This window comes from Papaver somniferum, unplaced genomic scaffold, assembly GCF_003573695.1.
Source record: "Papaver somniferum cultivar HN1 unplaced genomic scaffold, ASM357369v1 unplaced-scaffold_115, whole genome shotgun sequence".
NCBI classification, from domain to species: Eukaryota; Viridiplantae; Streptophyta; class Magnoliopsida; order Ranunculales; family Papaveraceae; genus Papaver; species Papaver somniferum.
The window spans coordinates 2,582,613-2,607,735 of record NW_020620492.1 but is presented as its reverse complement, the minus strand read 5'-3'; the positions used below and the strand labels follow the sequence as shown (position 1 = coordinate 2,607,735).

Here is a 25,123-nt window from a genome sequence, read left to right as displayed (position 1 = left end):
ATGTGGTATATCCCGTTACACCATCCCTAAGCGTAAGTCGCTGAAACGAGGTATGTCCTGTTATATCATGCGTGTTCCAAAATGGGCAGCTTGATTTGATGTTAAATGGATGATGTTTGGGGTTTATCCTCTTACATTGTTCCAAAGCGTATGTCGCTGAAACGGGCAGTGAGGTTTTTCCCTTGGTTATTGACGTATAAGATCATTTTCTTTAACCTAACCGTAGCTGATATGGGTAAAATAAAAATTCCATACCCGTTAATCATAAGCTGAACGGAACTTTTTTCTTTCTCTTTGCTTCGATCTTACTCCATTCTACCATATTCTCGCTCAATTATCTTCTTCTTCTCCGCTGGATGAAACACTACTTGAAAGTATCAATCATGATGGAGGGGAATCCGAACCTTGCTAGGTGACCTTAAATTAATATTTTACTTCCACTTGTGATTATGTTGCTATTAAGTGTGTGTTTGATTTACTGTTGATTAAGCTACGCAAAATTGAACCTGAATTTTAGTTTTTAATGAGATTTGTGTTAAGTTTTGAATTCTCTAATGAAATATGTCACAATTTTATCTCCATGTCTTTTTAGATTTTAATGTGTTCATGGTCTGACGTTAATTTGATGATGTTCTTGAAACCCATTTCTGATAATAACCCTAATTTTGGTACAATTGGATCGACTCTGGGTAGGTACTGAGGTGAGGCTGCTCAACAAAGTTAAACCTTAGGAATTGGATGCAAACTTTGTGTTTGTTTGATTTTTTTTGGATTAGACCCTTTGTTGGATTTTGAATGATGGTTAGTGGGTTTTTATTGTTTAAGTAAATTTGTTTGGGAAAAGGGAAATTTTTCTGTGAAAGTTGGGTGAGTTCAGGAAATCTTAAAGGTAGTCAACAACCTGTCAATTGATTATGGTTTTCTGAATTTACCGGTAACCTCGATAGTGGATTCACTAGTTTAGTGGAGTTTGAGTAGTTCCAGCTTTGGGGTTTTTTCCAAAATGTTTCTTGATTGAAAATAAATATTTTCTTTGGTTCAAGTCTGTCGTTTAGTTAAAGGAACTATAGTTTATTGCACGGTCCTTGTTTAGTTTACATAAACCGAAATGTAAGTCGGCTAGTTCTTTTTGTTGTTTAAAATGAGACCTAATTAGTGGGCTAATTTTCACTTATTCTGTTAGACATTTGTTATGAATTGAAATCATATAATATATGGTGGTTGATATCTAAATTTAGCCTACGAGCTGTTCCCATGACCTTAGTATAACATTCATCCTATGCTCATACAATGAAGTTTCTTCTCCAAAATTTTACGATGAAATGAAGCAGTCACTGAACTTGAATTTAAAATCCACTAACTGCATTTGAGCATAATTTATTATACTTAGTGATTGTATATTTTTTTTTGTTTTGTTTTTTGAGGCATTTTAGTGGTTGTATTGGTTAGCTCTTTGAACCGGTTTACACTGATTATGCGAAAGATACATTTTCTTACTTCAAAGCTGATTATGATCCTCATATGTTGCTTCATCGTCATTAGTGATCCAGAATACTGTAAAAAATATGCGACAACTGAGGACGTTGGGAATAATTTATGATCCTTAGTTTGCATTGTTTATGCAACAATTTATAAATAGTCGTTTTCTTATGCATATGTACATCATGATATTTGTAGTGTTCAGGTAAAAATCAAAATCCAACTCCAAGGAAAAACTCTGTTGTAAGAGGACCCATCTGTGGCGGTATATTTCCGAGGGACTCCTCTGTCTTATCTACCTTCTTCTTTTCTTTCATAGCCTTTCGGTGACATGTAAATAACTGAACACAACTATGGGTTTTATGTTAGCATCCATTTCCATAACTTATTGTTGAAACTGCACTCTTAAAAATGCTATTGTGATCTGTAGTTACCTTATCTATCATGTGATATTTTGTTTTATTTGTTATTATTTATTTATAACAAAGTACCTAACTATATTGTTCTCGCAGATTTTAACCAGTAAAGAAAATTGTAATCTTATTCTGTGGTCTATATCCAAAACAAAATCGTCTATATTCGGTCTGTCTCCGGAACAAAATCGTTTTTGTAACAGCTGTGGGCCCTTACGAAATGACACGAGTAACAGCTTAAGGACGTTACAAAATTTTTGTAACAACATGATCGTAACAGGGTTTATCCGTTACTAAGTGGCAATTTAGTAAATGCGCAAGCCGTTACTACGTGGCAGGTTGAAACAGCAAGCCGCTACGAATGTTTTTCGTAACAGAAAAGTTTTTTATTGCCAGTCAACCTTGACCTGATGAATATAACTGGCAGTTCATTTTCTACCGGAAATAAGTCGGAATTCCAAATATCCTGCATATGCCTTTCAATCCATTCAACAAAAATTTTCAATCAATTCATACCACATTCATATCAAATTCAATCATTTCATATAAAAAATAACTGAAATTTTCCTAAGTAACAATTCTTTTTTGTCAAGGGAATACATAGAAACTTCATAAGTTCAGTTCATTCCTATTCCTAAGGGAATACAACTTATGTGTATTACAAACATCATGAATATATTCTGTAGCTAAACTTACCATGAGAGCAGATAGGTTTATCTTTGTTCGCCACAGCTTCTTTCTTTAAGATCAGACAAGAGCATTTCTTCTGTAAGTACCTGCAAGTGTCAAAAGAAACATATAAACTGCGGGTAAGCAAAGACAGACATGATGGACAGCGAACTAGTTTGCACTATGCAAAGAAAATGCAAAAACAAGTAAGATTGCAAACATCACTAGTAAAATCACTCAATTATATGTTTATATTCTTTTGAGTATCCTCACCTATTGCTAACCATTTTGGTTGCAGTTTTGGATGCAGTAGAAAAAGCTTGTTTTTCGGCAACTTCACCTTCATCGATACCCTTTCCTATATTCAAGAAAAATACTTGAATGATTTGTTGAATGTTAACAATATTGCATTTTATGAATATGTGTGTAAGTTATTTTTTCACTTACTTAAAATACTGAAAGAATCTAAGAGGACCTCTAGTTGCTATGAGCAGCAGAAGTTGTTGTCCAAGAGCATCATTCGCACGCCAAGAACCATCTGGCTTGACGTATATCTCTGTCACATGTTCTCCAAAACGACCCATCTGAAAAACCATGAAATATATAATGTTAAACTAAAGACACACAAGTGGACTGGATAAATTCTGCAAAGGAAAAACAGGAGATGAAGAGTAAGTAGTACCATGGCTGTGATGCGATTGGAATACGGGTCAATGATCATATGCTCCAAGGTGTAGTTTTTGAGGCAAATGGGGCACTGCCACTGGAAATAAAGTAGGCTTATTCAGCTCTTAACAACAAGACAAGCACATAGACGGGGAAAAAAGTATTACTTACAGGACAACACAAGTTTACAGTAACTGAATCTGCAACAACTTCCAGATCACTATCACTATTTGCATTTTCCGCATCATTACAACCCCCTATGCAACGACAAACACGGGCACGTGTATCTTCAAAACGCTCACCATCCAGCTCTTTTGGTATCAAGTTGAGAACCTAATGAAACGTACAGTAGTTAATTAACCACTCGACTCAAGATGGAAACCTTTCTGAAGATCGCAAGCAATTAACCATCTACTTCTAGCAAAGTACTCTCCCATATCAAATTTATAAAGTGATACTTTAGGGAAGGATGGATGTTATGTTTATGTATCAAGTTAAGTGATACTTCACATTTCTACCAGCTAACAAATGCCCTTATATCAAATATTATACTTCTAGGTAACAAACATTCCAAGGAAATTGTTAACATGGATATAAATGGGAGGAAAAAAAGAGTTATCTCACCATTTCTTAACATGTATGTAACAAGCAAAAGTATCATTGAAATTGATACGGAGGGAGTATCACTTAGGGGCATGACCAAGACAAAAGCCATACCTGCTGAACTGTTCGGCGCTTTGCAATTCTGGCCCCCAAGCAAAAAATGCGAGCATCACATCCTGTCAAAGAGATCTTATTCATCCCCTCCCTCGTACATGTCGTAATCTAACAAGAAATAAAATGCTGTCAGGATAACCCAAATGAAGATACTAACTACTTGCAAGCCCAACACTGAATTATCAAGGTTCAAAAGAGTTATTTGACATTGCTAGCCAGCGGATAAAAGGAAATACGAGAAAATATATTAGGATGGATTTCCGTTACAAAGAGGTCGCAAATCAAATTACAAGCTCACTCCGCTAAGAAAGTAAAATGTAAAAAATCTAATAGGATGTTAACTAAGGGACAAACAAGATTTCATGACAGCAAAAAATTTCTCAGACTACTCTCATGGTTTATATTTTGTTTTAATGCTTGGTTTATTCAAGGTTAAGAAATCAGGGAGTAGTAACCTACTTCTGCAAACATTTCAAAAGAAAATCCTTTGCCTCCACTGACAAATGCTCAGGGATGGGTGGATGAGATTTTGCCGTCCCAATGTGAAATAGAGCAGCAACCTATTTAAAACAATAATTAGTCAATGGCTTACAAATTATGTTGGCAAACCGAAGCACAAAATAGTGCATACCTCTTGGAACTGTTGACTCCAAAGAAGTTTTCCAGTAGCCATCTCAATCATAGTACATCCAAAACTCCAAATATCGGCAGAACTAGAAAAGAAAAAAAAATATACAAGAAATCATTGAAACCAGTTAGCAATCTTCTTCTAGTTCAAAAAGAGAAAAAGTGTGAAGATCGGCAAAAAGAACACGAAACCATCAAACTTTCAGGGGAAATTATAAGAACTTAGATAATGGTCTATTGGAATCCTTACAAGCTATGTCCCGTTTGGAGAATGACTTCGGGAGCCATCCAGTATGGGGTACCCTTCATTGACTTGGCACCTGAAATTGTGGCTTGCAAAATTCCATGAGGTTTAGATAACAAGGCATGTTCAAGATATAAAACAAGCTTATAGTGTATCAACAAATAGAAGAAATGTAACTATGTACCAGCTCAACAACTTGCTCCAAAGTCAGCAAGCTTGGTACCACCATTGTTATCTACAAGAATGTTTGCCCCCTGATTGTACGCTGAAAGTGTAATTGGTTAAGAAAGAAAGAAAGAGGGCATGGACCAAATTAATGGAACGGAATATACCTTGATGTCCCTATGAGTGATGCCATTCTTATGAAGATACTCTATCCCCATCAACATCTGTTTCGTATACTTTTTAATTACTTGTGTTCAACAGATAGGTTCTCATAACATCACTACTCATCGCAACTCAGTCCTGTACAGTCTGAAGACCACCAAAATGAAGATATTTCTAAATTTTAATGAATTAGAGTAACTTACCATCTCTGGGGAAAGAACCAAAGATGTAATTACTTTAATAATTACTAAGCTTAAAAAGAGTTGATGTTGCCAAACTGATATCGCACATCACCAATATAAGCTGAGCAAGCTTAAAAAGGAACTGCAGCTAGCCAACCATGCAAAGCACCAAAACTAAAGTTGAAGCATATACTACATATCAATAAATCATGCCACTACATATAGAAATGTAAGGAACTAATTTTTAACATTATAAGCAAAAACCCAATTAGAAAGGAGCAATTTTCCCTAACCCGACTAACTCCAGATGGGATTTGAAGAAGATTAGCAATGGGTTCATGATAAAGACAATCAATCCATTATTGAACAACATATTCCCATTGTTGAACCATAATTAGTAAATCATCAATTTTAACACAGCCCATATGGTTCACATTCGACGAATAAACTGTAGATGACATTAGCTAAATTACATTGAAACCGGCAGAATGTTGACAGAAGATTAATACTCACAACAAGATATATGCTTCTCCACCATTTTCAATCTATGTCTAATTCATTCACCAACTTACTCCTTCAATCAAAACAAACAAACAAAACCCAGGTTCAATTACACAGTATGATTAAAAACTCTACTTTCAGATTCAAAAATATCACAAAACTAAATCAAAACCTTGAGTTAGATCTGATGATGATTTCATTTCTCACAGGATGATAAGAGTAACCCTAACTTCAACACCAGAGTAACCATCTCTAGCAAGCTCTCTAGCAAAGAATACTCCTCAGCAACAAACTGTAAATCAAAATCGAAACAATTGATTTCAGCCTCAAAAAATCACCGAAAAATCAAAAAATAACAGAAATTAATGATACAGAGAGAGGGATTGAAGGAGAATTTACCTTCTATTTCTCCCGAAATAACCAAATACATCACTCAACAACACCTACAAATCGCAACCAAGTCAAGAACAAAACCCTAATTTAAATGAATTCCTAAAATCTGATTTAACAGATGATGAACCCTAAAATCGAAGAAACTGATGATAACTTAAACAGATCGAAATCCTAAACTCGATGAGCATATGATTAAAGATCAGTTATCCAAATATCAGATGATTAGTATGCAGTTGATGGGGAAGAAAAGAGGGGCGCAGGAGGAGAAGAGAAATGTAAGTGAATGAAAAGTCAGAGAAGTTTATCTAGGTTAGAGGAGGGGAGGAAATATCCTCTATTTCAAGGATTCTTGGGTGGAAAAACAATCTCAAGCATGTGAATGGCACACTCACAGATTCCAAGTGTTACGACCAATGTAGTTGATTTCGTTTCCGGTTTGTCCCGGTCCCGAACGAGACAATGGTACAACATTGTTTCAGCGAGATTCCGTTTCCAAATTTCGGTGTAATCTCGATTCAAATTTTTATATATATAATTATTACATATATTAAAAATACTGGATACTATCAAATTAACCAAAAGAAAAACACCATCAATATCTAAAAGTGAAAACAAATACTATCAAACACTGATCCTAGAGAAGGAAAGTTGGTTGAGTTTATCCAAGATCCGGTTTGGTGTATTGGATTGCATCTAAGAAATTTATACACATCTCCTCATCCATTCGATCTTCTGATGATCCCCTTGTGTCATCATCTCAACACCGTCGATCTATCGAGCTTCGATGCTCCGCAATATACCAAATCATCACCTTCCTGACTTCACCATTTCTCACCGGCAGATGGCAGAAGCTCTCGTCACCAACCAATCCAATCCCGTCACCATCATATTTTCTCTAAACTCAGGCATACTTTCTCCGATGATCTGTGTTTATCGTCTACTGCCAATACCAGCAGCAACCCACGTCTTATATTTCCTCCAACGATCCACTGGTATATAAACGAACTCGAGTTCAGTTCGAATGAACTTCATCACCATTCATCGCCGAGATTATGATCATCACGAGTAATAGCGTCATCACTGCAAATGCCATCAATATCATCTCTGCCATGAGCAAACCAAGCTCAGTTCAATGGCAGCAAAAACCCGTCCAATATATTCCCATCTCGGACTCGAACCCATCACCAAGCTCCTTGCTCTTAGGATCAGTTTACCAAAATACCTTGTCTCGGTGACTAGTTTCGGCTTATCTCGGCCGATTCAACCAGAGTTTTCCGGTACCTTTCCATCTCGGCGAAGTATTGTATTTCGTTTTCTGGAGATCCGAAAATGGAAATTCCGCCGAAATTCTGTCCAAGATATCCGAAATTGACTACATTGGTTACGACCCAGGTGTGACCAAGCGTGTGCTTGGCACGCCTATGAAAAAATTCGTAAAGGATCATCTCTGCTGCGAAATTTAAAAAAAATTAGTAACGGCTCAGCCTGTTACGAATTTTTTATAACGGCCTTTTGTAACGGGAATTTCGTAACGGCCACAATGCCGTTACGAATTCCTGTTACGAATCTAGGAATTTGGTGTAGTGTAGTAACTAATTTATTTTATAGTACCGTGAAAATTAGGTACCTGTTTTTATTTATACTACCGTGTTAGGAAGGTACCTAATTTATTTTATACCACCGTTTGAAAGACTGTTTTATAGAGAAGTAAATTTCGCGGGAGATATTAAGGGCACGTGAGGATGCTTTCTCGCTACTGATGTTCATGATAGATATAAGTTTTGACAGTGTTTTGTTCTTCACCGGAAACATAACCTAACATCCACTGCGGTAAATCTAAATTCATACTACATGTGCACATACTAGTCGCCTCATCCAAGCCAACGCCTTAATTGTACCACTTGCTACTCACGCAGTCACAAAACTTATATAAGAGAAAATATACACGAAGTAGGATGATCCAAAAAATATACACGGTATTGAAAGAATTACTTCCACCAAAAGTAGGATGATCAAGAAAATAACACGGTATTGAAGGAATTACTCCACCAATAAGAGAGAGAAAACACCTCTACTGTATACTACTACCCATATTCGAATCGGTTGCTCAAAACCACCTATATCTCCAAACCCAAATATAGTCTAACTATGGTTATTAACTAACTTTGTTGGAGCAATAACTTGGATAAAAATTCAAAACTTAACAAATACATATGGATAAACTCGCCTGTCCATCTATAAAAAAAGACATACCAAAATAAAATAGTGGTAATTATATAATTTCCTCTGTTTTGACGGGCTTCACAATTACCCTTATGACACAATAAATATACCCCTCCCAGTCTAAAGCCCATCAAGGATCCATTAATATTTTTATTTATTCCATATTTGTCCTCCTACCTATCGTCAAAACAGATCTTGTTCGTCTTTTTATTCTTCATATCCTGTTCTTCTTCTTCTTCTTCGTCTTTTTATTCTTCATATCCTCTTCTTCTTCTTCTTCTTCTTCTTCTTCTTCTTCATCATCATCGTTCCCACCACCACCGACAGTATCTCTACCATCGCTACCAAAAACAACATCAGCACCAACACCAGTGCCACAACCACCACCACCATCTCCATCGCCACCATCATCATCTTCTTCTTCACAATCAACAACAATCGATTTTGGTATCCAACCTCCACCACCGCAACCACAGAATCATCAACAAACCAATCGGAAAATACATATTAGGTTTAACTTGATTTAGATCGATATAGCATGAAAAGCATAAATCGAAGATTTAATTTATTGTAAATCAAAGAGAAAAATTTATGAGATTCATAATTTGAAGAATTCATCTTCATAAACGATGGAACAGGTAAGTAAAGGGAAAGTTTAATTGATTGATTTTCAGATCTGAAATTTCTGAAACTAATTTTAGATTTTTCAAAACTTTCTGATTGAATTAATATAAATAATAATGGTGGTGATTTGTGTTTGATCATGGACTGGTGGTGGGTGGTGGTGGTGGTGTTGCGGCTGTGGTGGTTGTTGGTGAATGTTATTCTTTGTTGTGGTGGTGGGATTCAATACTGTTCCAGATCAATTTTACAGGTACGGTTCTTAGATATTAACTTCCATGGACGAAAGGTCTCTGGACTTTAGTTTTTATGGGATCAACAACTGTTGTTGATCTCGTTTATGGAATCAACAAATGTTGTTGATACCATTTATGGAATCAACTCCTGTTGTTGACAGCATTTTCTATGGGATCAACTACTGACTCCTATTTGTTGATAGCATTTCCTTGGATTAGTATAGTCATGTTTGTAGTTTATACCATGTTTGTTAAAAAAATTAGCTTGATTTCTTGTTGGTTTGTATTTGTGCATTGTTGTTTGACGGATGGTACTGGTTGTGTCTTTGAATTTTATAGATGTAAAGTTCTTCGAATGTTGAATTTGTGATGCAATGGTAGCATGACTGACTCCACGTCAGATGATGTGTGTTCGACTCACGCCAAGTTCACTCATTCCTAAATATCATTTCGTTTTTTTGTATCATAGATGGTTGTTGCAGAAATTTTTGTTACTCTTGTATTTCTTAAGGATATATCAGTTTGCAGGTTTCAGTTTTATTGGTTTTTACAGTAAACAGACTCGTATAAATCCCATATTTTGTGGATCAACTTTCATTGTTGATCCGACTTGATGGGATCAACTTCAGTTGTTGATCCCACTTAAAGGGATCAACTGGTTGTTGACACTATAATCTGGAAACGTTGATACTGGGTTCCACCTTTTTGTATCAACTTTGGTTGTTGACTCCATTCACTGGGATCGACTTCGATTGTTGACGCAAAAAAAAAAAACTGAATATTAGTCAGTAAAGTTATTTTTGAACTTTTGATTTTTTGGATCAACTTCAGTTGTTGACAATTTTGATGGCATCGATGGTGGAGGCGACGACGATGGTGGTGGTGGCGGCGACGGTGATGGTGGCGACAACAGCGGTGACAACATCTTCAATGACGGTGGTGGTGGTGGTGGAATATTGATGGTGGTTGTAGTTAGTAAATGGTGGTGGAGTGGCAGTACTCGTGGTGGTGGTGGTGGTGGCGGCGGCGGCGGCGGTTATCAAGTATCAGAGAAAGAAATTTATTAAGGGATAAGGTTTCAAAATGAAAAATAATATTATAAATAAGGATATTAAAGTAATCTAGTTTTTAATGGATAAGGTTTTTAAATGACAGGGATATATTTATTATTGTATAAGGGTATACTTGCTGGATGTCAAAACTAAGGGTATTTAATTAATATACCCAACAAAATATAAGACCAATAAAAAAAAACCGATGTAGTAATTTTTTACGAAAGATAATTTAGTATTTTCTCTATTCACGTTTTACGACTAAATCAAGGGGTTTATCGAGTAGTTTATACACGAGGCCCCAGTTGATGGTAACTGTGGTTAAGCGTGGGAGCGAATGCAGCTAAAAGCGAACCAATAGGAAATCGGCCGAAGAAGAAACTCTTCACATATTTAGCAAACAATGCATCAAGTGTACGTTATCCATGAGTAGCATCTCAAAAGACCAACTCCGCCAATGGGAAACGGATTTCTATCTCGACTTGAGTCACTTGACGACTATTTCAAAGACAACTTTCATGATGAAAATATACTCGGATGCTCAGATGCACAATGAGCTTGTTTTTTTTAAGCCGTTAGACTCCCATTTACATATAGATGTGAAATCTGGCAGTTTTAAAATGCATACATACAATATGAGAGAGATATAAGAGTGCATTGATCAACATATAAGAGAGAAAATATACTATTTTTATTAGACGACATGATATTTGGTGGATTGATATCCTAAAGTTTATTAAAATTATTACAAAAAATATATATGTACGAGACATAATATCACATTATTTGCATACGTTGCGTAATATCATCGCATGGAATTCATAATTCCGTAATTTGACCTCTTATCTCAATCTCATAACAAAATCAGTAAAAGAAAAAAATCCTAAAGAAAGGGAGAACAACAAGAACAAGAAATGGCAGTCACAACCAATCTATTATTTTGGGGCCGATTACAAAATGGTCATACTTTTGTAATTTGGTTTACAAAATGATCACACTTTTGAATTTGGTTTACAAAATGGTCATCAACCATCTGATCTAACAGTTTTGCAAAAAACGGTTCCAATGTTTTACTTATATGCCCTTCACTTACAACCAAAGTAACTTAACCGTAGCTAATCAGATAGATGGGCACCATTTAAACCCCTGGATCTAGAATGGTGAACCTTTAGGAGCCATGGTTAGTCATGTTCTGAATGCGGACCAGTATAGCAACAACAATTCCTACCCCATCTTCAAAACCACCAAAGCAGCAGCGGCAGCAGTCCATTACCACCTCCATCAACATCTCCAAAACCACCGTAGCAGCGGAGGTGCATTACCACCTCCATCAATATCTTCAAAACCACCATACCACAACAGTTGGGTCTATTTCGGTGTTCCTTTTTGTTTGTGACATGATTTAGAGTCCGCGAGGTGGTGAGAAGCTTTGGTGTGATTCGAACTTGGTTTTGGAAGGAAGATGATACAAGTTAAAATGAAGTTGAGCATAAATTTTGTCTGCCGGAGAACCATGAAATACTGAATAGTTTTAATTGTGAGAATCCCTTGGTCTTCATTGATTTTTAACTACGACTCTATACTTGAATGCAAGAATTAAATGAATTAAATAATTAAGCATTTACCTCTTCGTACAATGTACATAAGATTTGGACATGATTTAGAGTCTGTTAGGTAGTGGGAGGCTTGGGTGTTATTCGAATTTGATTTTGGTCATAAATGATACAACTTACAAGTTTATATGAATTGAACATAATTTTTTTTCTACTGGAGAACCATGAATTATTGAATACCATTGTTAAGTGGGTCAGATTTCGTTTTAACTGATGTGAAATCCCTGCATATCAGATTCTTAGTATCTGCCTGCAGATTGATACTGGAAATGCATTATGCTTTCATTATAAAAGAATATCGTATTGGAGTGCAACTAATTCTTGTTCCATTCCGTAGCACCAACAACTTCACGGCGTTGCTATCCCAAGACTGTTTGTCAAGTTTAGTTTCCAAAATTATAAGTCTTGATTTCCAGTCTACTTATAGTTAAGTATCGGATTAGAATAGAATGTGTAGTTGAGCTTTAGACTTCACGGAGTTCATCGATTGAAGACGAAGAACTACTAAGGGGAGCTTTTGGAACTTCATCAACAAAAAGTATGTGGAGACTTGAACTCATATATCACTCAGAAAGTCCATTTCTACTCTATCTCATTTTTGAGACAAAATTCGTATAACTACATAAATTTCAGTTTATACACTTTTGAGATTCGAGCTGAGTTTAAATCGCTTACATATTTATCGAAATATGTGTTGGTAAGCTTTTGCTTTAACCAAGTTCATCTTATGTTCTTGACGAAAGTCAAAAGATGATCATGTGAAAATCACCTTGCAACATCTTACATGATTTGTGTGAGACATTCATCTGATGTAGACTCAGAATGTTTCGTATTGATCATTCGATCACTTAAAAATTGCTCTAATTGCTTTGAGGCTAATAGTTTGTGTGAGACATCTATTCCTGTCTTCCGAGAATATTTCAATAATTGAAATGGGGGTTTAGAATAATTAACTAGCATTGGATATTGCACAGTATGCGTACTTGTATGCTAACTGTTGCAAGTTATTCCAAGACCGAGAACCATGGTATGCATACCCATGTGCGTATTAGTTGGTTTGATGAAAGTCCGAGAACTAGGTATGCATACCCTTATGTAGGGATGCACAAGAACCAGACTAAAACTGAAAAAGTAGGACCGGAACCGAACTTGAACCAGAGAAGCGAGTATAGGGAATGGGGATGAAATCCAGAACCAGTTGTATAGAGGTACATATACCGGTTCAAGTGTATTCTCGTACCTGTCCCGTACCATAAGAACGATCTATATATGTCATTGATAGAAATCAGATGATTAAATATTGGATGTTGATTTTAGGTCAAGGTAATACGCCTAAAACTAATCTGACTCTCGACTTTCACTAATGTCTTCTCTTTTTCTTCCTTCTTCTTCGTCACCGATAAAACAAAATAGACACCACCACCTTCTTCATCTAATCGACCTCTCAAATCTATCCATAATACTACTATTGATCATAAAGGGGTTGTTTAATGATCATAAAGGGGTTGTTTAATGATCATGGTTTTATGATTCTACGACCAATCTCACCGTTGATTCTTTCTTTCCAAACCATTTTTTTAATCATCGACGTTCCTTCATTATATACATGGGCAGCAATCACTCATTGGTAAGATTCCATATTTCTGATTGATTAAAAGTTTATTTCCTGTTTCTTGTTGATCTGAATTTTCCATCGATTTTTTTTTTGTAGTATTGAAATAGAAGGAGGAACACATTTACTATCAAGTTTCAAAGAAACCCAAAGAGGCAGTAATGCTACTTTTGAATGTTCCCCTTTTGGATCTTGTCTCTACTCTGAAAAGATAATTCCTTTGTACTAAAAATTACTTCTTTTCAATTTTAATCTAGTTATGTTTTTGATTCATCACTTCTTGAATACCTTCAAACAAAACACAGATCTTGTAATTTCTTAAAACTGGGTTCATTGAGAATTTGATTTATAAATTACTTTATGTTTCTAATTAATTCTTCAACAAATTAAGTTCTTAGGAAAGAGAGCAGTACATACTTGTTTATGCCATGGGTAAAAACCAGGTACCGGTCTTGTACCGGACCAGTCATATAGATACATGTACAACTCTAGGTAACAGGTCCAGGTCGAGGTCCTCAAAATGAGGTACCGGTCAACTCCAGGTACAGGTACCGGGTTCATAAGAAACCCGGACCGTACTGGCCCATGTGTGTCCTTAACCTTATGTGTATTGGCGTAAAGTTCATGTCCGGAAATTCAACTGAGTTTGGAGGTATGTGTACTCGTTCGCGTACTGGCGAACCCAAACTAAATCCGGCTACTTATGTATGAGTACCCGTTTGAATACCTGAGTTGGTTATGTTCTAAAATCGGTTTGTTCACGAACTAATACATATATATTAAGGAATACAATCTTTTACAAACCGTGGCTATAATGTTCATGAGTTGATTCAAGTGAACCAAAATCAATTTTGCTTCAATTGTGTCTTGTATAATTCTACGAGAATATAAATAATTGAGCAACTCCATAACTAGTTTAATTTGAGTCATTTGAACTAGTTATGATTGAGATGAACAAGGTTGAGTAGAAAGTATTCATATGGTTAACTTCGGTTGTTGAACCAACCATGTGTACATTTTTATGTATGGTCACCCATATCTAAATGAAGGAACATTTTATTTGTGTATAACAAGCTAAGTTCGATCTAACGGTTGAAATATATTAGCTTGAATCTAATCATATTTTCATCTACTGTGAATATTGAATGCTTGGTTTCCAAGGTAATTAGATTGCAAACCCTGATATGAAAATTATATAAAGGAGAACTTTAGCAACTGGAAACCTAATCCTCACATCTCCTGTGTGATACTAGTTGCGACTAGAGTCTATTCTCCTCTAACCTTAGGTTTTTCTCAAAACCTTGTAGGTTAACGAGTTAAATACTTCATTGGGATTGTGAAACCAGACCCAATCTGTAGTTGCATGGTCTGGTTTTGCTTTATTCTATCTTGAATGAGTATTATCTTCTCTAAGATTTTCTAGAGATTTATTCACCAACTGGAAAGATAAAAAGTAGTCACAAACATCTTCGTCTCATCGTTTGTGATTCCGCAATATCTTGTTTCGCTAAAATACAATTTATATTATTGTGAGGTGATTGATATTACTAGGATGTTCTTCGGAATATAATCCCGGTGTATCAATTGGTTCATGTTCACCTTGATTTATCAAAAGACAGAACAAAACTTGTAGGTGTTTCTGTGGGAGACATATTTATCTATTCCTATAGACTTTTATGTAAGAGACTAATTTCTTTTTTTTCGACTTTGGTTCGTAGCAACTCTTGGTTGTGGGTGAAATCATCTAAGGGAATCAAGTGCGCAGAGTCCTGCTGGGATTCATAGGCATAAGGAACACGACTGTACCTTGATCAGTGTGAGATTGATTAGGTCTCAACTACATTTCAGTCCGAAGTTAATTTGTAGTAGGCTAATGTCTGTAGCGGCTTAATATAGTGTGCTTTTCAAATTTGGACTTGGTCCCAGGGTTTTTCTGCATTTGAATTTTCCTCGTTAACAAAACTTCTAGTGTCTGTGTTATTTCTTTTCCGCATTATATTTGTTTATATAATTGAAATATCACAGGTTGTGCGTAGTTCAATCAATTAGATAATCCAACCTTTGGTTTTTGATATGAATTAATTGACACTTGAACACTGGTCTTGGTACCGTTCAAGTTGTTTCTCATATTAATCCGGCTCACATATTTCTATCGATTTGATTGCGGATTGATTTGAGAAACCGAGTTACATTTCTGTGATATATTTCCATTGATTGAGTCTGACTGTCTAGTTGATTCTCTTGGATATATATTGGAGTTAGTCCATACAAATTGTCTAAACGAATTATTAGGTGTGATTGTTCTGCCCACGGTTTTTCACTTTAAGCATTGGTGCTCTAGATCAGGCATACAACCATGCAATAAGAAAGGACTACATGTTTGTGGAGTTCTCTTTCTTAATCCTGCAGATCCAATTGGTATGAGTCAGTAAATTATTGACAACTTAGTGGAATTTTATAAGAAAAAAAACATCCACATCATTTGGGATGAAATATTTGTGGGTCAAAATATGGAGATGAGGAGTTCGTCAACACGATCGGGGTTCTTGATTCAATGGGTTTTGATAAGAGTAAGGTTCATATTGTTTCCGAACTAACCAGTTTTAATTTACTTACTTGGGAGATTGTACAAGCATGGAATATATATTTTTAACATTCTTCTCTTGATTCAGTTATTTTTCTTTTTCTGCAACTGCTTATGTCCAGTACTTGAGTCTATATCTGGGGATAACATATCGTTTCAAATTTTGTCAAGTCTTTAAGCCAAATGAATATTTTTCTTCTTCTTTATGTTGAATGTCTATTGTTTTGATTATTTTAATTTATTGTTGACTCTTGCTCTGGGTACTTAACCAAAGTCCCGAGGATTATCGGGATCGTTATGGAAACAAGGAGATGGACCTTGTTGATCCTTTACCTGGGGCCTATTCCGGAATCTGTTCAGGAAGTTAACAAGGGATGTCAGGGGATATGTTCAGAGGTGGGTTGATAATTTTAAGTTGTTGTTTCCAAATGAATGAGCAGGTTAACGAGTTCAGGTGGTGTTAATTGTTGTCATCAGTTGGAGGACATGGTATGGGTAGGAGTAAGAGTTGTATTTGGAAGAGAGAATGCTCGAGATTGCAGCCGAGAGTTCTCCGAGGAGAATTAGATATGTGAACAAATAACGTAATTGTAATGTGCAACTGTAATTGGTGTAGATGTAGATTTCGTGTGTTGTTGTGAGTGGCTTGAATGACGCTGTGAATAATGGGTTAGTGGTTTGCTTGGTGAACTGATTTAGATAAATGTTAGGTTCCACAGGTCAACAAATGGTAAGTTCAGATGAGTTGACCTTGAAGGGTTTTGATGAATTTCAAGTAAAGATGCATATACAGTCTTCAGATGAGATTAGAAGCCACAGAAAGCGCTATTGGTGTTGCAGTGTGGTTATATATGGGGTTATGGAGGTCTGAATCTGGCAATGATGGTGACGGTTGTGCTATTACAAGGTAGAGAAGACAATAGTTTTGAGTTTCTTATGAAGATGAGGTGGATGGAAGATTGGAATTGAGATGTGTTATTAATGAAGCAAGAGTGAGTAGCAGTGCAGATGGTAGACAATGGAGGTATGGAAATGGAAAAAGATTTACGGTTACTGTTGCAAAGATGAGTCAACGGTGGTTATGTAGCTGGTTGTAGCGCTGAAACCAATGGGTATTGCAGCTGAAGAGTTGATGGTTATTGTCATTACTGGGAATGATAGAATGTATGAATGAAATCAATACAGAGAGAGTACAAGTTATGTGCATTATTTTGAACTGAAATTACAGGGAAAGAAATCGATGAAGATTAAGATCACTGGTGATTGAACCTACAGAATGATCTTAGATATTTGCATTTTTGGAAAAGTTATGCACTGACAGCTCCACGGAACTGACAGGACTAAATCATTCAGATTAGTCAGTTGACTCCCTGACTCAGTTGTTCTGACTCGGTGACTAACTCACCATAGACCTTGACTGAATTGACTCAGTTGACCAGTGATCGGCTCCAGAAACCAGTGTGCGTACTGTATTTTTATGCCCTAAACAAAATATATGCATAAATGACGGTTGATGTTTTTTAGGTCTGCCCAGAGCGTAGCGCGAGCACGAGTTAGGTTAACTAATTGTGTCATACATTGTATATGATGCATCTGATGCATTTGCATTATTGACATCTACATGCATTGATAATTGGAAACCAAAATTTAATTGAGGACTTATTAAAAATCAATTTTCCAGAACCTATGGATTCTCATTTTGTCCAGAATAAAGAAAACTTGGTTGCAGGGTACAACAAACAAATCACAAATTATTTTTTTAGATTATTTTCATCCATCTAATAATATCGTCTCTCCACACCAAATCAAATATGCACACGAAATAAAAAATGCATCGTTAACAAACCAAAAATATATAGCGACGGGGTGAGGCGAAACCTCGCGACACCGAATGAAAAATGCATCGTCAAAAATGTTTCGAAATGAGGCTAGGCGAAGCCGAGCCACACCAACCAAAAATACTAAGTATGCTTTGGGATGCGGCGAGGCGAAGCCGAGGCATACTAACTCCAAAATTTTAAACGACGGGATGAGGCGAAGTCGAGCCATACCTAATCAAAAATGCATCGCGATGGTGGGAGCGAAGCCCAAATTGAATGACAGTGAATGGTTATTTATGCTACATTGATAAGCCCAGATAAATTTTTTCACAAATGTCCTTATTTATGCTGCATTGATAATTGGTTTGGCAATAAGACAAAGAGAGAAACAAGAAAAAACATAAAAAATTATGAGTTCCATAACCACCTCTTGTTCTTCCACTGAAATGTACGATACAATCTTGTTTATGGGTGAAAACGGTTTCCACTGGTTTTGGTAAATTCGTGTGTGTGGATGAGAAACGAGTCTAGACCATAAACAATGTACTGCACGGGAGTACTTTTAATTCGAGATATCAATTTGTACAAATCTAGCCTAAACCAAGAAATGGCCGTTCCATACTTGCTTCGGGCACAAAGTGAAGGAGAAGTGTTGGTCTTACGAAGGGAAGCAAAGATAGTGTTGAGACCAAAATAGTTGATTCTGAAGGTGTGGTTGTTTATGACTTGTATCAGAAAGTAGAACTGTCTAGCAGAATGGAAAGCTACCAGGTGATTTCTGGATACTGTGTTGTTCTCCGACCAAAACCTGTTGTCTGGTGGAAATAGGTGAAACCTATTCATACAAGTCGTAATAAAACGTATCCTTGTTTCGTAGGAAGTGGAAACGATTGAGTAGTGGAAGAGTGGAGTAACATGTAACATCAGGAGTTATGTTTCCATAATGAAGGATCCGTTTACATTATTACTTCTTGCCATTACTAACCGCCCCGCTTTATGACACTTTCTTGTAACGGGTGTATTGCACGCCGCACGCTGTAAACCGCCAGACCAATACTCTGATGAGTATCCCCTAGTTTGTAACATGTTTGATGTCTCGAGTATTTTCGTGGAAAACATATAGCACTTTGATACGTGTGGCAAGTTAAAATCAAAAGGCTTGCCGCAGGAAAATAACATGTGATGCTAGTAGGCTCGTCTTGGCTGGTCGCCTGAAACTTACCACAAGTCTTCCAGTTCGGTGGCGAACTAAGATGGCTGAGATTGTATCTCATGAGGAAGGGTAGACGTTGATTATGACTACCTTGTGTTGGCGCCTGATAATTGCGTAGTGGAGTGTTTGGTTCACGCCAGTGGCAATGTGGCATGACTCGTGCATGCCAGTGGCACGGTGGTGCTAGTGGCGCCTGGCGTAGCCATGACCACTAGTTTTAGGCGGCTGGTTGCCTGAAAGTTGCCACGAGTCTGTCAGCTTGGTGGCGAACTTGGATAGCCGAGATTGCATCTCATGAGGTAGGGTAGCCGTTGATTATGGCTACCTTGTGTTGGCGCCTGATAATGGCGCAGTGGCGTTTTTGATGCACGCCAGTGGAAATGCGGCATGGCTGGCATGACTCGTGCATGCCAGTGACACGGTGGTGCAAGTGGCAGCTGGCGTAGCCATGGCTACTAGTTTCAGGCAGCTGTTCTCCTAAAAGTTTACACAAGTCCGCCAGCTCGGTGGAAAATTTGGATGGTCGAGATTGCATCTCATGAGGAAGGGTAGCCGTTGATTATGGCTACCTTGTGTTAGCGCCTGATAATGGTGTTGTGGCGTTTTTGGTGAACGCCAGTGGCAATGTGGCATGGCTGGCACGACTCGTGCATGCCAGTGGCACGGTGGTGCAAGTGGCACCTGGCATAGCCAAGGCCACTAGTTTTAGGCGGTTGGTCACCTGAAAGTTTCCATAAGTATGTCAGCTCGGTGGCGAACTTTGATGGCTGAGATTGCATCTTATGAGGAAGGGTAGCCGTTGATTATGGCTACCTTCTGTCGGTGCCTAGAAACTTTGTCTAAATTAGGGTTTAACATGCTGAAACCCTAATTAACATATATGGCATCCACATGCGGTAGGTGGCACGTTGCTCTCCCGAGGTGGCATAGTTTTGTGCCACAATTAGAAATTAGGGTTTCATCCACCACCATTAGATCATGGTCGCGCCCATGGCCTAGGCTAGCCAAATTGGGGTTGGAAAGTTTGGTGCGCTGCCGTGGTAAGTGGCGCGTTTGGCATGTGTACTTGGCATGTTTGTTTGGCATGTGCGATTGGCATGCTTTTGGCATGTTTGGCATGCCGCTTGGCATGTGCGTCTGACATGTGCATTTGGCAAGTTTGGCATGCCGTTTGACATGTGCGCCTGGCATGCGCGTTTGGCAAGTTTGGCATGCCGTTTGGCATGTGCGCTTGGCATGCGCGTTTGGCGTGTTTGGCATGCCGCTTGGCATGTGCGCCTGGTTTTGGGAAGCCAACTTAGTATGGCAACCTCTTGACACGATTTCCACCTCTTTTAAGGATGTGGAAGGTTTAGAGCAACCTGATTGGTCAATGAAACTATAAGGTCGGCCAAGCACGGGGGCGATTACCCTTTTGGTACGCGTGGCAGGTTTAATGTGACCTAATTGGTCGGCAAAGGAATAAGGGCCGTTTAGGTATCATTGGGGTGTGGCCAAGTGGTGCTGGCTAGCCTATGGCGTGGCCACGCTCCCTCTTATTGCTGCTACTACTCCACGACTCAGTTATTCTCTGTTTTATGATTTTGGGTAGGACATTGCTCCTACTAATCCACAACGGATTAATTGCTTAGTTCTTTAAGCATAGACTCGACCAATGGGGTCTAATATACTGCGGGCCGCGAAACCCTAATTTCAGAAATTAGTCAGGTTCGTGGGTTTTGTGAGTTATCACAAAATTGATTGAATTTTATGTGCTGATGCAAAATTCGTTATTTATAGAATGTTTTCTGACTGGGCTTTCTGTGCAAGGGCCTTAAATTTTGGTACTTGGAAATCCGTGCTACTCTGCTGGGAGTGAACACAAATCAGTCATGCCATACCGCTGTTAAGGGTTCTTCTGGGAACATAGCACATGAAAAGTACTCAATGAATCTCATATTAATAAGTAATATAGGAAAGGCGCCGAAATTTATAGGTCATCTGGGGTAGTTTCTACATGCGCCAGTCTGGATGAATTTCATATAAATATATTAAACGGCTCAATAAATATGCCAGTGAAGGGGTTGACACTCATGGCTCTGTTTCCTCACAGAGTGACATCACATCAGATGCAATGTTTTAGAATTTTAATCCTAAGCTAAAAACCACCATCAATAAATCTATAATAAAATGAAATATATCGCATCATTTGTCATTTTTCTTTAAAAAACACAGAAACGGCTGGGGACGAAAAGTGGATATCCAGCCGTCATCTACATGACTGGGTCGACGAGTGATATTCGGAACCGTAAAACACTTACGGCTAGGAATTCTAGGCCGTAAATTTGCCTGTAATTGGATGCTTATGACCTAGAAAGCGAGCCGTAAGTAAAGCAAAAACGTCCAGGAAACCAGGCCGTTAAAGTAGATAGGCTGGGTATCCCAACCGGCGGCACAACATTAAATAATATTTAATATTTATGGCCAGGACACCCAGCCACCGCCGACAACATTAAATTCTATTTAATACTTTCCATGCACGAAGAAAAAAACTGGTCGTAAATTTTCAGTTACGGCTAGGAATATTAATCGTTCCATCCGTAATATTTTGGTAACGGCTGGGAGTTCATCAAGAATGAGCTATTTAACATCATAACGATTAGGAGTTCATGGTTTCCCAGCCGTGATTGAACCTGACTTCTCCTGGGGTTTTCAGAAGGAAAAAACCGAAACTTATTGCAACTCTAATCTTCAAAACCAAAATTGGAGTTAGACTAGAGGTGTACCTGGTTATCTTGACCATTTTTTTTCTTTGATTTTCTCTTTCCTCTTGGGTTGGTCATTCAAAATCATTTTAAGGTTCATAAGGGTTATGTTGAGTGTGAGAAAACTTTTCATAATTTTCTGAAAAATCGGCAAAGAACTGATTGTTGATGATGGGTATTAATATGTTATCGTATTTTCAAGATGACAGTTCACCTATATCAAAAGTCTTGCTTGAATCAATCGTTTCCAAAAAAATTTCACTTCTTCTTATTCTTTGCTTCACTCTGATTCTTTTTGCTATTTTTATTTTCATCATCATCACTTAACTTAAAAAAATTAATTAGTCTTAATTTATTAGATAATCATAATTAGTAATGTCAATTAAATTTATCATCTCAAATCAAATGGGATCATATTAATCATTACACAAAATATTTGGATAAGCGGTGTTTAATGTTACCGTTTGGTGACCCTATATAGCCCCCAAAATCTTATTGGGTTCGAGCCCCAGTTTTAGGATTCCATCTTTGTTAGAGCCCATGATATTAGGACATATGATATCTTTAAAATTATTACAAAAAATATATTTCTACGAGACATAATTACACTAAATCATAGCATTTAATTCATAATTCTGCAATTAATGAACATGAGAATCTAAAATATTTGACCTCTTATAAATTCCAACCCGATCTCATAACAAAATCAATAAAAGAAAAAAAAAAAACCAAAGAAAGAAAGAACAGCAACATCAACAAGAAAATATGGCAGTCAAATTCAGTCTATTATTTTGTTCAGTTTTCATGTTCATGTTCTTCATCCAAAGAGGTTCGGGACAGTAATGTCCACCACCGGGTCCTGGTGATGTAGAGATTACACAAGAAAAAACTGGTCTCAAAATAGGTAAACCATACGAATACTCTGTGAAGATCGACATGCCTGGTCGTTGCAAGTGCACTATGGTCAACTTGGTGTTGGATTGTCCTCAATTTCAAACCCTTGAACCCCTAAAAGGGATTCAACTTCAAGCATTACCTAACAATGAGTGTTTAGTCAATGGTGGTAAAATGATTGCAACTCCACTTGTTTTCCAGTATGCCTATTCTAAACAATTCCCACTCGCCGCTAAGAGATTTGATTGCGTGACAATGTAATAAGCTTTAGACTGAGAAGTCAATCGAGATGAAGCTGAACACAAATCCTCCGTATGGATGAATATATCTGGATTTACGTTTCCGTTATTTTCTGTTTGCTCGTTAAAATGTAGTGTTGCTAATAAAATGATCGAGAAGACGTACTTTTGATAATGAATGTTATGCGTTTTAGAAACCGTACTGATGATAATGTTTGTTTCTTTAGAATAAGATTTTCCATTACATTCGAACAGATTTGATAAATACTGATCCATTATTCTTGCAATGATAGGTTTCTTTTCATCTCTATTCCGATCATTCCTGGGAGTGTTTTAAGTCACCCAAGTCTTCTAACAAGCGCAATAGTTTAGTTCCCATCTTTCACTGTCTTAACCGTGGTAAAAGAGAGACAGTAATTCCGATTAGCAATTCCGATTGTTTTTCCAAATAAATCCTTATAGTAAAAATTGACAAAAAGAATCTTTTATGGGACAAAAAAAAATGGGATCATTTTTTGTCGGACGAAGACAGTCACATTTTTTGTTTTTGCCGAGAAACCAGTTAAGTTGGTGATGCTGCCATGGGTATTTGGAGTGATGAATGAATGAGATTAAGTGGTTTTTTAGAGTTCGTGTTAGAAAGGATTGATGGGTCTGAATTTGATTCGGATTTGCAGGAAGTTCCGTTGAAGAAATTGATCTGTAAAAGGAGATAATCATACACAAAAGGAAGTTCTTAATTGGGCACCATCTGCTCGACACAACTCCAGACAAAGAAGCTTTGGAGCTGAAACAGGAAACAAATTGATCTAATGAAGACATGGATTTTGTTAAGTATTTTGTTAGAAATTAATCTAATGAAGAAATTGATCTAATGAGGAATTGGTGGAGTGCATATCTATATTATGGTGTTAGTAGATGTTCTCCTGGAGGTTGAGCATATCTATCCTATGGTGTTAGGACATGTTCTTCTGCACCCAACTGTCCTGCTTCAATTGTGTATTGTGTGATTGTGCAGCGTATGTAGCTCCTACTACCACACTTCCAAAGTTTCATGCTTCAGCTGTGTGCAGCGTACGGATGCTGAACATCAATAATGATTTCAATTTGTTTAACTCGGTATCGAGTCACGAGTTAACTCTCCATTCAATCACTGGTTAACACATTCTTAGTTGATTCAGGGACTTGAATGTCATTTTATATGAGTGATTCACTGCCACATAGGCACTAACCACAACTAACCATTTTCTCAAAAAAAAAAAAATGGGATGGAAAAAGTCAACCATGTGGCATTTTATAAATATTGAAAATAACGGTGGCACTTTCTTAAACATGAAATTTGAAAGTGTGACACTTTATTAAAGTTCCCTTGTTGTTTTTATATAATTTCTTGCTTGATAATTGCTTAAAATCAGAGGATAGCCGCTTAACGAATCAGAACATCCAATAAAATGTATTACTAAATTACTAAGTTGTCAAAGAAATACAATGAATTGAAACTAGATAATATAATAAGAGAGAAAAAGTAAACGACATTAATAGGCATGTTGATCACTCTTGCAAATTGTTTCGTTCTAACCCTCGGTATGAGAAAACTAGATGTCATTCGGAATATTTAAATAGCAGCAAGCATTACCTCTTCAATGCTCTTGCAGCATCACGTCATTAAGGATTACGAAGTGAAGAGTAGTTTTTCTTTGATCTCCATTGTCATTCTTGGGTAGAGTTCTAAAACACCAAACCCTAATAACATCACCTGAATTAAAATTGTATGATGCAACTATATCATTCCATTTAGTTGTCAATATCAAATATCTATTCTTATTCCACAACCGAATAGTTAAAGTCCTCCATTTACCCTGTAAATCGCGAACTTTCACAGCCATGGAGTTCTTTTTAATTTTTTTTGATCCATCATCGTTCACAATATCAGTCTTTAAAATCTCCTTCTCCTCATTAGACAAAACATCATCTCTATTATCAAGCTCTGATATATTCAACATTAACAAACGGCCTTGATCGGTTTTTAGATCAGAGTTCGTTAGTGTTTTCTG

At 37.1% G+C, this 25,123-nt stretch overlaps 1 protein-coding gene across 4 annotated transcripts; it reads right to left on the bottom strand.

Annotated features, from left to right (window-relative positions):
- Positions 1–2,412: 2,412 nt before the first annotated feature.
- Positions 2,413–6,486, bottom strand: LOC113329262 (E3 SUMO-protein ligase SIZ1-like). Of its 4 annotated transcripts, none has more exons than XM_026576221.1 (14): positions 6,225–6,486; positions 5,998–6,117; positions 5,838–5,898; positions 5,148–5,289; positions 5,000–5,080; positions 4,822–4,903; positions 4,576–4,657; positions 4,404–4,504; positions 3,945–4,052; positions 3,399–3,560; positions 3,244–3,324; positions 3,037–3,145; positions 2,835–2,919; positions 2,413–2,668 (listed from the first exon to the last, which is right to left on the bottom strand). In XM_026576221.1, exons 8-14 carry the CDS (start codon positions 4,413–4,415, stop codon positions 2,560–2,562), a joined length of 666 nt encoding a protein of 221 aa, XP_026432006.1. In that variant the 5' UTR covers positions 4,416–4,504; positions 4,576–4,657; positions 4,822–4,903; positions 5,000–5,080; positions 5,148–5,289; positions 5,838–5,898; positions 5,998–6,117; positions 6,225–6,486; the 3' UTR covers positions 2,413–2,559. The 4 variants fall into 4 exon arrangements, with proteins under 4 accessions (XP_026432006.1, XP_026432004.1, XP_026432007.1 ...); XM_026576219.1 differs by having other exon boundaries at positions 4,822–4,891; XM_026576222.1 differs by having other exon boundaries at positions 5,000–5,069.
- Positions 6,487–25,123: the final 18,637 nt, after the last annotated feature.